The sequence below is a fragment of the Excalfactoria chinensis genome, chromosome Z (genome assembly GCF_039878825.1).
Source record: "Excalfactoria chinensis isolate bCotChi1 chromosome Z, bCotChi1.hap2, whole genome shotgun sequence".
In the NCBI taxonomy this organism is placed as follows: domain Eukaryota; kingdom Metazoa; phylum Chordata; class Aves; order Galliformes; family Phasianidae; genus Excalfactoria; species Excalfactoria chinensis.
This window is the reverse complement of record NC_092857.1, coordinates 11,572,314-11,585,512: the sequence shown is the minus strand read 5'-3', so window position 1 is coordinate 11,585,512 and position 13,199 is coordinate 11,572,314. Positions and strand designations below refer to the sequence as shown.

At 40.7% G+C, this 13,199-nt stretch overlaps 1 protein-coding gene across 1 annotated transcript in view; it reads right to left on the bottom strand.

Moving 5' to 3' along the window:
* Positions 1-13,199, bottom strand: part of EGFLAM (EGF like, fibronectin type III and laminin G domains) — a 73,670-nt gene that overhangs the window by 28,553 nt on the left and 31,918 nt on the right. The window contains exons 7-10 of the mRNA XM_072359464.1: positions 11,284-11,450; positions 3,638-3,753; positions 3,078-3,414; positions 151-251 (exon numbers count right to left, since the gene is read on the bottom strand). Of these exons, the coding sequence (XP_072215565.1) occupies positions 151-251; positions 3,078-3,414; positions 3,638-3,753; positions 11,284-11,450 (721 nt within the window). The remainder of the gene's footprint in view (positions 1-150; positions 252-3,077; positions 3,415-3,637; positions 3,754-11,283; positions 11,451-13,199) is intronic.

Genomic DNA, 13,199 nt, shown 5'->3' with positions numbered 1-13,199 from the left:
TGTCCACAGTATGACAATATGGGTTGGAGCTCAATGATCCTTAAGGTCCTTTCCAATCTAAACCATTCTCTAATTCTGTGACTCTATGAATATCAGAGAAAGTAAATAAATTTAAAGCACCCAAGAAAACTTGGAATTGCTTAAACTTACCCTGAATTCAAGGGTAATTTGAAATGTCTGATAGGAGTTCTTCAGTGGTTCAAAGGTAATATATGAGTAGCCATAGAACTGAGGATACTGAATAGAAATATCTGAAAAGCAATGACAGAAGCATGTAGTTTAGCAGTTTTCGATTAGTATAAAAATCGATACACCTATTTAGCACTAGACAACACTGGCTGAAAACACAAGGTAGAGTTCCTCCAGAGACAGCCATTACTCAGCAGCAGTGAACAACCAGTTAACCTACTGCCTTGTCCTTTCACCACCTCTCACAATTCCTCTACTCAAGAAACTGGTGAACTTGGAAAAGAGCAAGGTACTTTAGGACAAATACTGCTCAAGAGCGTAAGCACTGACTTTGGTGGAGCTTTCTGAAGAGATTTTCATCTCTGTTTCAGGAAACAGAATTCATCTGTTTTTTTATCTCAGTTTAAGAAACCACCTAATACAGAGATGACAAAGGAATTTTCTGTTTTACAAAAACCTATTTGGGAAATGTACACTGAGCCAGGATCCATGATGTTTTACCACTTGCACTCCACAGCTGCCATTTCCAGCATTTGGCTGGATATGTTGGCTGCTAGGAGCCCCCACTGCCTTCCTCCAATCAGCTTAGTGCAGAATGCTCAGGAAGGGATAAGGAGAGGAAAGTTCTTGCATCTCCCATTCTGTGGGTGCAGCAGTAACCCTCCATACTGCTCATCGGATTATGTCATCAGCCCCGGTCCTTTACTATCTTATGTCAGACCACCATCCCAGCTTCAGCACAGAAAACAAGAGAGGTATGCCTTACTGCTACCTTTGCAGATCATTTTCCCAAGAAACACTGAGGACAGATTGCTGTAGATGCTAACGAGGCTGAACCTTGTAGTATTTGGAGGGGGTAAACATATAGGCGGTAGCGGGGCTTCTTCGGGATGTGACGGTGATAATAGCCCCCCCCGTTTCCATCTCATGCCCTATGAAGTACCTTGGGCGCGCATTTCAAACGTGTGCCCTAGGGGGCGTAGACGAAGTAGTAAGGTATATAAGGTGTTGATTACTCCTAATAAACGCCATTTTGCCACGTTTCTTGATGAGTCACGGTGGTCTTTTGGCAATAGCAAGGGTTTCGCAAGAAGCTGGGAAAAAGGGGGTTTTTGAGCACGGCAACACAGATGCAGTTTCAGGCCTGAATTTTTGCCACAGAGATAAGTCTAATAAGGTAGGAAGGATGAAGAGCCTTCTTCCTCTTTGCTGTGTGAATACTGAGTGTATTTTTCTTGTGTATTTGGAGCTGGATGCAGCTCTCACATCTTCTTTGTTATTAAGGCAACCAAATAAAAAACATCTGAGACTGAGGTGGACAGAACTGTTGTTATAATCCTGAATCAAACATAGCAGTCAGAATTAACTCATGCCCTGACCACAAGCAGCTCTGACTGGACCAAAGAGTCACACAGCTGCTGACTGTAAAGAAAAGTCTGTTTTCATTCAGACTAATATAGTATTTAACAATACTGGCTGCTGTGGAGAAACTCAGTACAAAGCAAAATTGGTGCATGATGCTACTGCTTACCAGTATAAAGGAACAGAAAACTCCCTTGTGAAAAATGGTGGTTTTGGAATCACATTAACGGACTAACACTACAGGCTGTATACAGTTCAAATACATCCTTGACTTTTCATAGTAGATCAAGGCCAAAAATCACATCTGCAGCTGTTTTCTGTGGCTGAGTCACACTGGACTGATTTCAGAATGAGCTCTATCTACTCTAGCACTGGGAGGAGAAATTAAAATACACCAGTGTTGCTGATGCACAATGCAGTGCATCAGGAATATTCAAAACGGCTGTGCAGAAAAAAGATGTGTCCCTGGTGCTCCTTCTTAGCAGGCTAGACAGCACTATCACCAGTCACAGGGCAGATCTTCATCACTTTTCACATTCATCGTGGGCAATAAGACACAAGTCATGACATTATCCCATTAGAAGGGACAGTATCTTTCTGTCAGTCTCCTTATTTTTTTGTTAGTTACCACTGATTGCAAACGTCTGTTGCAATTTCAAACACCTGTTGTCAAGAGTTTGACACTCAACTGGGAAGTAATGCTTGGGATGCTGTGCAACAGAGAAACAGACCTTCATCACTGAGGGCCAACCCAGTTGGCTTTGGGTCTGGGCAGACCTAGGAGCACTACACAGATATGTGCCCCTTCCATCCCCCATGCTGCATAGGCTCACCTCTCACTTTGCACAGTTTCTGGTATTTGCCTGGACTCTTGATCATCAAAGCAACAGACAAATAATTCCAGAGGGAAAAAAAAAAAAAAAGAAGAATGACTAACTGGGGTGATCAGCTCCTGTGAGGGCTGGCAGAAAGAAGAAATTAGGCCTCAGCAGCAAGAGTCAAAGGGGGATGAATGCTCCAGATGAAAGCTGGAGATACCACGGCTGGACACTGCAGGCCTGGGTGCCTCCCAGTATGTCTGGTTTCTTCATCCTCCCACTCCCAAATACAAGAGGCAGGATTAATCTGCCCCACACAGCTATAGGTTTGTCTTTCCCGGCTTTATTAAAGAGTAATTTCTTCAAACATAGTCAAGGAAAGAGAAGAAGCAAAGGGACTGATGTCTGAAAGAAACATGGAAGATTTTGCTGTCCTTAGGGACCCATTAATCCCAACCTGATAATTCAAAAAGTGTACTTCTGTTGTTTTACTACACAGCTGCTCTTTGCCTCAGAAAAACAAAATGAGAAATCAATCTCTGTCTGGTCTAAAAACCTGGGGCACAACCAGGTCCTGCTGCATGTGCCACTGCACAGAGGCCTCAGGCATTTCTCTGACCAGCCCTGGGGGGACACCTGTTGTGAAGCCACTGAGGAAGCACAGCCCTACATACTGGTGGACAATAAGCTCTGCACATAGAAACATACCTTCTGTGCACATCTCCCCTCCTTTTCCCAAGTTACAGTGGCAACGTGAGCCTCCTCGGTCATAGTCATTAACACAAAAGCTGTCTGCAGAACAGATGGTCTCGTCACAGGAAAGATCAAAGAGGCGTGGGGCAGAGGACATGCTGCCCCTTCTCATGGCCCTGGCTGTTGTCACCATGGTCGTGGTGGAAGGTTGTGTGGTGGTGGGAGTGGAAGTGGTGGGCTCAGAAGTGGTTGTAAGGACCCGTGACAGCAGCCTGGAGCTAGACCCTGGCATGACCTTGGTTTCAACCAGAAATTTTCTGTTGCCTCCTTTGATAGCAGGAAGTGGTCTGAGCTAAAGGGAAAGAAGTAAACACAAATTAGTAAAACCTAATTTGAACATGGGCATGACATGAACGTTTTCCAAGACACAGATCCGAAGTAACAAATCCATTCTCACTCAAGAAAAATAAGAAATTATATTATCGTATCTGAACATGTAAAACCTATCTGATGAGATCAGACACTTCAGAACATAAAAGAAAACAGAAATGTCGAAGTGGAATCTTGAAATTTACCTCTTCTATGTAAATGTCATAGTCTGAGTCATCCACATCAAATCCGTCATCATCACCAGTGACTGTTTCTGTGATGTAACGATGTCCATAGCTTCCACTTCCTAACTCTTCAGAACCTGGAAAAACACAACTGGTGTACTCAGTTCATATGTTTTTTAATCTTTACATACAGCAGCTGAGATCTTATCTACCCTGACTTAGAACAGTGAAATCAGAAGCAGTTCACACATGTTTGTCCTGTACAGGCAACTCACATGTCAGCCTGAAGATGAGACAGGTTGCACAAGTGATACATACACAATTTAAAACAAAACAAGTTAAGACCTTCATGAAGTCGCTTACTGGGTTTCCTTAACAAAGCAGGAAAAGCTCCATACTCCCACTGTAATTAGACTTTTATCTATAATTCCTCCAGTAGAATGGCTCCAACCATTTTTCAGCATGGACCACATTTTAACAGCCATATTGGTTTAGATCAAACGCTTCCTTTTCATAAATACTCCATCACTTGTTCACCTCACTGTCAACCAAATATCCAGAAGAGCAAAGGGTATATGATTAAGGATATATGGTTAAGAATATAAAACATTTGGTAAGCACTGAAACAATGGACATCATACATCAGCTTCCCACAAAATAGGTTGCAGTCACTTAAGAACAGTACAGGTAATCCTGGCTTTGCAGAGCCTCTGTAAATGCTGGCTATGTGTGCTTGTTTATTTTGGCAGCCCCAAGTTGCCTGTACTTTCCTGCAGTTTAGCAGGTCCTTTTCACCACATCAAAGACAGAAAGTCCTGTGGGGCCAGCAGTCTGCAGGAAGGAGACCTGGCAGCCCAGAGATGCCTAAGAGTCACTTGATGGCAGTGAGAGCTTCACTGCCACCTCTGAACAACCTGATGCTAGAGTGAAAGATAACAAGGCCCAGCAGGCTTAATGGACATCTATGAAATCGAGTATGTGTGCACCAAATAAAAGCACGTGCCCTGGCTGGCTCACTGGCTACCCCGCCGTATTCTCCTGGGAAGCTGCTCATCAATGGAGTTCACATGGCACACTGACACACAGAAAACTCAGAAGCAAATGAGTAGAGGTAATGAGGGACACACATTTCCAACCAAAACAGACCAGGATAGAATATGTATAAGCCTCTCCACTCTAACTTTTATATTTAGTCACATGTAAATAATACAATTCAACTTAATATCAAGTTGAATTATTCAGAACTGAGTTCTACTACTGCACATAAGCAGAGAACTGACAGCATTATGGCTGGTGATGAGATGAGGCAAACAGTACAAAATACAGATTATTTTTGCTAGTGACAATAACTGCACAGGCAGTGGATAACAACTGAAGTAACAGGCTGCACATTTACAAACTGGTCCCAATCCTGTATTCATTACAGGGAAAAAAAAAAAAAAAAAGAAGAAAAAAAAAGGTATTAGCAAAATGTGGCCACAACTTCAAATTCCCAGTATTCACATGAATAGTTACTAAGATTAATTGCCACCTCCAAATAATTTTACTCCAGGAAGGAAGACTGGCTACTTCTTTTCCATCCATCCACTACTGAATCAGAATCCTATTCTTTGGCAAAAGCAATTTTCTATGACATGTATTTCTACAAAAGAATTTCAATGTGCCCAAACAGAAATCTTATAAAAGAGACTCGTGGTTTACTGGAAAATGTATTAATGAGGCAGAGCCCAACATTAACTCAGCCGTCAGCAGATGTACCAATTTGCAGCTGGCTGGAATGCTTTTCCTTTTAAGTCAGGTCTGTAATATTACTTCTTGCTCTTAGAGTTACACTGCTCAAATTGTTTGTATTTCAGAATGAATTTAGTTCTTCTAATGGATGAATTAGAAGAAAATTATCTAAGAGTAACAGAAGTCATAACAGTTGAAGAAAAAAAAAAAAGAAAAATCACACATTACTGATCAGTCACGTGTCACAAAAAATCTAACCTGTATTCAGACTGCAATGCACAAACTCAGTTTTACAATTTAGAGTGTATAAACTACAGAATAAATGCTTGTTATAGTCTAAATTCTGCCACATGCCTCATGCTTCTCTTCCCAAGCAAGCTTTCTGTCAGCTTAATGCATTCAGTAAGGATTTCAGAAAAGATGGTAGAGATGAAATAATATTTATTCATTTATCTTTATATTAATTTGTAGGAAACATTTGGTCCTAGTTTTGCATTCCAATAAGTAGACTTGCTCACATGCATAGTACATGATTTTAATGCCGTGCTGTTTCACACAAGTGTAACTCTCTTGAGTGGAGTTATGTCTAAATGACATCAGTAGTCATCAGTGCACAATGAGACTTGGTAACTTAAACATGGTTCTCCAAGCAGAAGGTGTGCCTCTTTCATCTGGCAAAACTAAATGTTCCATGCTTTCCCAACAGAGGAACCTGGAATAAGGCATGTACACACTATTTTAAACCAGATGATGATTCCTTTTAAGCTGTTTGAGCTGGTACAACATTTACTTCCTGGAGAGAGCATAGAAGGTATGGCTTATTGTGGCTGACAGAAAAGATTGCTTTGAGGCCCTTCTTCAAAGGCCTTCAAGATGTAAGTTTGGCATCACCAGGAAAAGTATAAGATCAGAAGGTGCCCTGATGTCCACAGGTCTCTCACATGGCCTAAAATTCCCTTTCTCACTCTTACAAATCCATCTAAGCTTCAGATGGCACATACTACATTATTCTATCTGCTAGCATGGGAATAGTTTTGGCAACACGGAAGACAAAAAAGTTTGCTTCTACCTATATCTGAATGTGTACAGGTGATGAATGTTCACCTAAAAGATCAGACACTATCAAACACCCACTGGCTTCTTGGTTGCTTCAATCTGCCTTACATTTGGTGTTGGGTGGGTGTGACATGACACTCACACATGATATGACACAACAAAACTAGAAAGATGAGAATCCCTCATGTTATCCCAAATTTTAAGAGCGCAGCATAGATTTGGTGAAGAGCTCACCTCATAATGAGTGGCAAACCAGGACAATGAAGCAAAGCAGTCCACTGCAAATGCCAGAAAGAAACAACTCCAGAAATTATATATGCCCTGCGTTACTTTACATCAGAGTGTTAGTGTACAAGATGAAGCCTGTTTAAGACTCTCTACCAGGTTTTACAATCCTGTTTTATATTTTAATTTTTTTAATTAGAAAACATGTGGGGGTCTTGAGCGTAAGACAGCCTCTTTCCTTAATCAGGGATTAAGCTGATTCAAAGATATATTTTTAAAAGCTAACAGAAAGCCACACAAACTTCTGCTTTACCATTTAGGTCAGGAGGGCCACCAGGACACCAATCAGAAGAGGGCAGGAGGTGGGTCAAAGAGGGCAGGTTGCACTGAAGTCATAACTCTGAGAAAGTATCTCAGAGGTCCCGGTCCAGAATACATCCAGGCATTTTTATCTGAGTTTTATTCCTGCCAGTGACTCAGAGTGAAGCACCGAGCACTGTTTGGTGGCTCTCTTGCTTTTTGTTGCTGTTTGTATAACTGGGAAAACAAATTCAAATGTGGCCCTTGTAAAGACTTTGGAGACCTGTGGGAAGCAATTCTACAGAAAACATTCTCCATCCGCTCTCTCCTAGACCCATCACCATCACTTCCATCAACGTCTGGACACGAGAGACTGCTCCTTTCCTGTCCCGAGACTCAGCAGGCACATCCACTCCCTGTGCAAATTAAGCACTTGTGCCAATGCCTTTTTCATACGGATGCCCCCATTTGTGAGAAGCTAGGTGCTGATGGCCAGGCCCAGTGAAAAGGATGTACCCAGATTAAGCAGCTACTTCTGTCACCTTTACCATGGAGACAAGCAGGAGAGTATTTTTAACGTAAGGCACTTCCTCTGTCAGTCTGGCAAAGCCCAAGGCTGGTGACCTTCCAGGCACAGTGCAAACACCATCTGTTTCCCCAGGAGATTAAGGGTATTTAAGTGATGCAGGTGAGGACACTTTGTCTGATTCTTTGGGACAGTTCATTGCTTTTGTTGTTACTACACTTGATACTTGAAAACTTTTGTTTTCAAGCAAATTATCCATGACGTTTTGAAAGATTTGACAGACCAAAAACCCCAACAACCATATAAGTGAAACACCTGCAATCTGTGTCAGGAATTTTAGAAAGAAAAAATTAATAAATTGATTTATTACATCATTTCCTTATATTAAAAACAAAAACAAACAAACAAAAAACTAAACCAAATTACAAACACACAAGAAAAGGATCAATGTAATATAAGAAAAAATATGCTTTCTTTTTTTTTTTTTTAACCAGGTAAGTGGGCAACAGCTGATAATCAAGGCCACATGCTGTACTTGCGAAGACCTTGGGAGGTCTGTCACGTTGGGTGATACAGTCAGCATTCCTCCAGAGGAGCATTTTTGCAAACAAAACCAACTATTTCCTATGCTGAACTGAGTGAAGAGTCCTGCAAATCCAGCCACTTCTCTAACAAAAATAAGAGACTTACATGTGAGAATGAGACAAGACCCAGCAGAAAACGATGCCCAGGTAGAGCAGACTCTGCATCTATGGGTCTCATTGTCTAGAAGAACTAAAATATTTGCTAAACAAGGCAACATGGACTGTGGGAGGTGCATTTTGTAGTAATGCTGGGAATTCACCTTTCACTTAAAATAAGTATCAGAATGTTATTAACTATTTTAAAACAAGCATAAAAATCCAGGTTATTCAAGCATAAAGCTCCACATTTTTTAAATTTATACACACTAAGGATATGAGCACCAGCACTTCTATGAACAAAGCACTCAAACACTGTATTGACTTCTGCCAGCTAAGATAATTCACATATTTCTGAGAAATAATACCCAGGCTGTCAGAAAATAGCACCACATATCTGGGGCATGCTTCACTGCTTATGTGGGAGGACAATTATAATGAAAGTAGTAATTCCTGAGACAGATACCTTGAAAAGCAAAGATCCTCCAGTTTCAGACATGCTGACTGTCTGACACCCTTCCAGCAACTATAAGTGACTAAGAGCTGTCTGCAGGCACTTTGAGAGATTAAGGCATCTGGTGCCATCTGAGATGCATTATGGTCCTAAAGGCATCCCCAGAGGACTGCATGTGTCTGGGAGAGGTATGGGAGGCACTTGCCCTGCAAAGACGGTCAAAAACCAGCTGGTGTAATCCAGAGGACCTCAGATACACTGAATGATTATACCTGAAAAACTGAACTGAGAGATTAGGTAGGCCAAAAGTAATTATTGTCTTTCTGACTACTGGAAGGATAAGGGTATTTTAGTAGCTGAAGATGCATAATGTAAAGTAGGAATTTTCAGTGTAGAAGCTTAGCTTTCCTAGTAACATGTAAGGTTCTCATGTATCTGGTTAGACTCACACCAGTTTGACATAGACATCATTACTAAAGATAAATGAAAGTTTTATTCTCAGTCACACTCATGCTTCCTGAAAACCATGGCATTTATTTCTAAAGGCATGTATTCTTCGTCACCTTTGAGCAGCATTTCTCACTCTGAAAAAGATGTCTGTTGTGAAGGCAGTTACCCAGAAAAAGAGAGCACAGTCTTTCAGGTGTGCCTGGAAGTCTATCTGTAAAGTCAGCCATGGAAAACAACACCAGATGAGCCAAGTAACCAGATTTGCATTGACCACTGTATGTGCAGGGCTAGAGGTAGGTATGACACCTCAGGAAAAGCAGTGGCTCTTGGATATGAAGGTCTTCTCCAAGAACTGCCAGCCCTGCAGTTCAAGAGACCAACTTCCTGGCTGATGTTTCACCCATGTGCCTATCAACAAATCCATTCTGAGCCTATTCAGAGAGCTGAGCAGCATCCAAGTGCATTAATTATTCAGATCTGACCAAGATTCATCAGTCAAGCTCATATCCAGTATAAGTTGAGCTCATATCCAGTATGAACCTCTCCAGAAATCAGAGCTTATGTACATTAGATATAAATTCAAACTCCAAAATCTACTGACAAAGATGATTGTTTGAGTCATCTTGACCAGTCTCTGTAAAATAGGTGGTTTCCGATTTAAATTAAAAACCTTTAAAGTGCCTTTCCTAGAGTACTACAGTAGTAAGTACAGTACAAGGACTACTCCACCCTTACTAGCTTTGTGTTTTCAGACTAGATAATGCAGACATACATCAGAGGTATACAGTATACAGGATACTGGGAAGCGTGTAAATGTGGCTGAGGCACAAGAAGCTGAACCTTGAGGATCCAAGGCCAAGAAATCTCACAGCCCATTACACCCTCATGGTTTCTATAAATGTTTTCTTCAGAAGTTAAGAGTTCAGCTGCCACAACAAACATCATGCAAATTGTTCATGAGATTCAAAGTATAGCAGAAGCAAAAAAAGGATGAAAATCACCTTATGGGATCAGAGAAGAACAGAGTTTTCCAGATACGGAAGCAATTAAAAAATAAAATTTTACTGGGTTAAATCGATCATTAAAGACGTGGTCCACATTTCTATAACAAGCTAATTGTGCTTACAGAGCTCAACATCCTACTTGAGTATATATATAATATATAATATAATAGCAGCTGGCTAGTATTCTACCTGTTAATTAAAGATGACTGCAGCTGAGTGTGCACTTGAGGGAAGACAAAAATCAGTCTCATAGCACAATTTTATAGTTAAATTATCTACTAAAACTGCAGGCATTTTATTTTATTTTATTTTATTTTATTTTATTTTATTTTATTTTATTTTATTTTATTTTTTTATTTTTTCTTGGTGCTCTATCACCTGTGAATACCTTCAGAACTGGGTCTTAAAGTACTTAAAACCTCACAAATGCAAGAAGGATTTTGGCACATTAAGAGTATAGTCCAATTAGGTCACATTCCCCACCATCATCAGCTCTGACTCCTCTATAGAGTCTGCATTGACATATGAGGCTGGGATTTGCTCATTTGGGATGGTCACACACTGCACTGGCACTGTTGGAGGTGAGGAGCAACATCACCGCTGAGCCAGCCCACCGACACATGGGCACTGGCAGAGGATTATACGCTGAAGAAGGCCATTAGAAGATGGACCACACAGGACCTATTCTTTATTTCAGTGTGCAGGTCCTGCATTGATGCACAAATGTGTGTAACTTTTGTATGCATTTCCACCTGGTATTTTCACATGTAGCTTCCCATGAAAATAGGATGCTTGTCTGTTTATATAATTATTTTTATGGTTGTGATTAGCCCTACTGTTCAGGAAACAGTAAAGATTTGCTTTGATTTTTCAAATTACATATGTAACATACACAGTTATGTCTACACCTGAACAACTGAAAAAGTCTCTCTCATTTCTCCCCATGATATTCATTTATGAGTTCTGCATGAAGCTGGCACAAAAATCAATAAGCAGCAATCCAAAAATATCTGGCAATGACCTCCAGAACAGAGAAATGGTGTGAATGCTTCTATCTGGAGTTTTAACCTTCATTTGAAGCTCAGTCTTCACAGGATGCTGCAAGCACCATGGGCAGGAATGAAAAGCGTTGAACCAAGGTGCTTGTGAACTGTGGCTTAGAGAGGGTCTCTTCCTCCATCTGCCCAACAAAGATTGCCCCCAGAATACAGTATTAATGACAAAATGGTGACTCTACTCACTGAACGTTCGGACCACATCACTCGGTGTGCTGGCAGGGCTGGATCCATAGGAGTTTGCTGCTCGCACTGCGAACTGATACTTGGTATTTGGGAGAAGTCCCTTGAGCACCATAGATTCCATCTGGATCTGCTCTCTTATTACTGTCCAATTGCTGTCAAAGTCTGGCCTTCAGGGTTAAAAAGAACAAGATCATAAGTAGGTAATGCTGGCTGTGTAAATTAATTACCTTTAAACTGTCAATGGGAAATACATAAAATAAATGAGATACAAGCCTGAAAAATCATGACTGAAATCCTTAATTCTTAAAAGGCCAGACATTGTAATCATTATTTAGCCTGTGACATAGAAAGACTGCTCTACACAGTGATACAAAAATAATATTCTGATTTTGCTTATAAATCCAAGGAGGTGGATTTCTGTTTGTCTGTTTTTATGGATTTGGAGCTTGCAGTTTTCAAACGAAGGTACATCGCCAGGAGGTCCCCATCTCCTCTTCAACAGTATAATGAAATTCTCTGCAATAGAGGAAAACTTCTGATTTATTTCTAAGAGCTGTGCTCTAAGCTGCTGCGACCACCTTTCAAACATACAAAAGCATTAGCAAAATTAGAATCTAACTTTCAATTTCCCAGGCAATGAGGTTAATCTTCCCACACTGAAAAATCTGGATCCAGTGTTTTCTCCCTAGAAATGACAAAAGAACTGAACAATAATGCAGAGAACCTGGCCTTTGCAAAAATATTTTCTTAGCCTTTGGGCCACCCCTAGATAGGTTTTGACTTATACTACAAACCAGTGGCCAACAAATGCCTGTTCTGTATGCATTACAATCCATCTGAAATCAGTTCAACCATTCACATGGTGGTTTGGTCCCAGCACCAACGTAGGAAAACTAGAAATGCTTACGTTCAGCTGCAGAAGGATATGTGAAAGAGAAGGCTTGCTTCAAGAACCTTCAGAGAAAACTTTCACACCATTTCTGCTCTTACTAAGAGAAGTTTCCTCAAGGAGAAAATTGATTGAGAAGGAAAATGAATGTAAACAAAATCAAAACATAAACATTAAGTCCAGCACACCCAAAATATTTAAATTAAAGCCTATGAAAGTAAAATAGGGAAAGAAATGACCTTTCTGAGAAAATTATTTCAGTGCCTGTTTCTAAGATGTCCTTGTGGTATTTATTACAGGAAATAACCTCCAAGTGCTCCCTGAATCTACTGGTGTTTACATAGGACTAGCTGCAAATGTCTCCAACAGCCTTCTAGTGAATATTTTAACATAAGGCAGGCATTTTGTATTTGTTTATTTGCAGCTGGAAGGAAATGCCAAAGCTAATGTATGTTTTATTTTATCAGTCAATACAAGATTATTGATCACTGAGGCTTCAATTCTTTAAGTCAGCAGGGCAAGTGTACTGATAATGCTGCAGCTGCTGGACTCCTACGCAGTGGCACACAGGATGCAAATATTTTACTGTCTCACTAAAAATAAACCTAAAATAAGATAAATGTGCAAGATGCAGTGACAGCTAAACAGACTGTCCTCTGTCACCCTCCATCACCATTTCCTGGTAAGCAGGAGGACATTGATGTTGGCCTCTCTGTCACTGTTTCCCTTTTCTGAGCTTTTCATGCCAAGGCCAAATTGAAAACTTTTAAAGTCTTTTCCAAATGAAAGCTGTTAACATCACTTCCATCCACACACTCACTTTGCAGCATGTTCTCAGTTTTCCTACACACATCTTTTTTTGGCTCTAATTGCAACAGGAAGAATTCATGCTCATTATAAAAAAAAGCAGCCTTAAAGTCGCTTTGTAATGCAGCATGCCAGCATCAGTGCCCAAACGGGAAGAGCCCAAAGGAGATACTACTCCCTACTCCAAAGGAGATAGAGGAGAAAACGTCACAGCTCCACA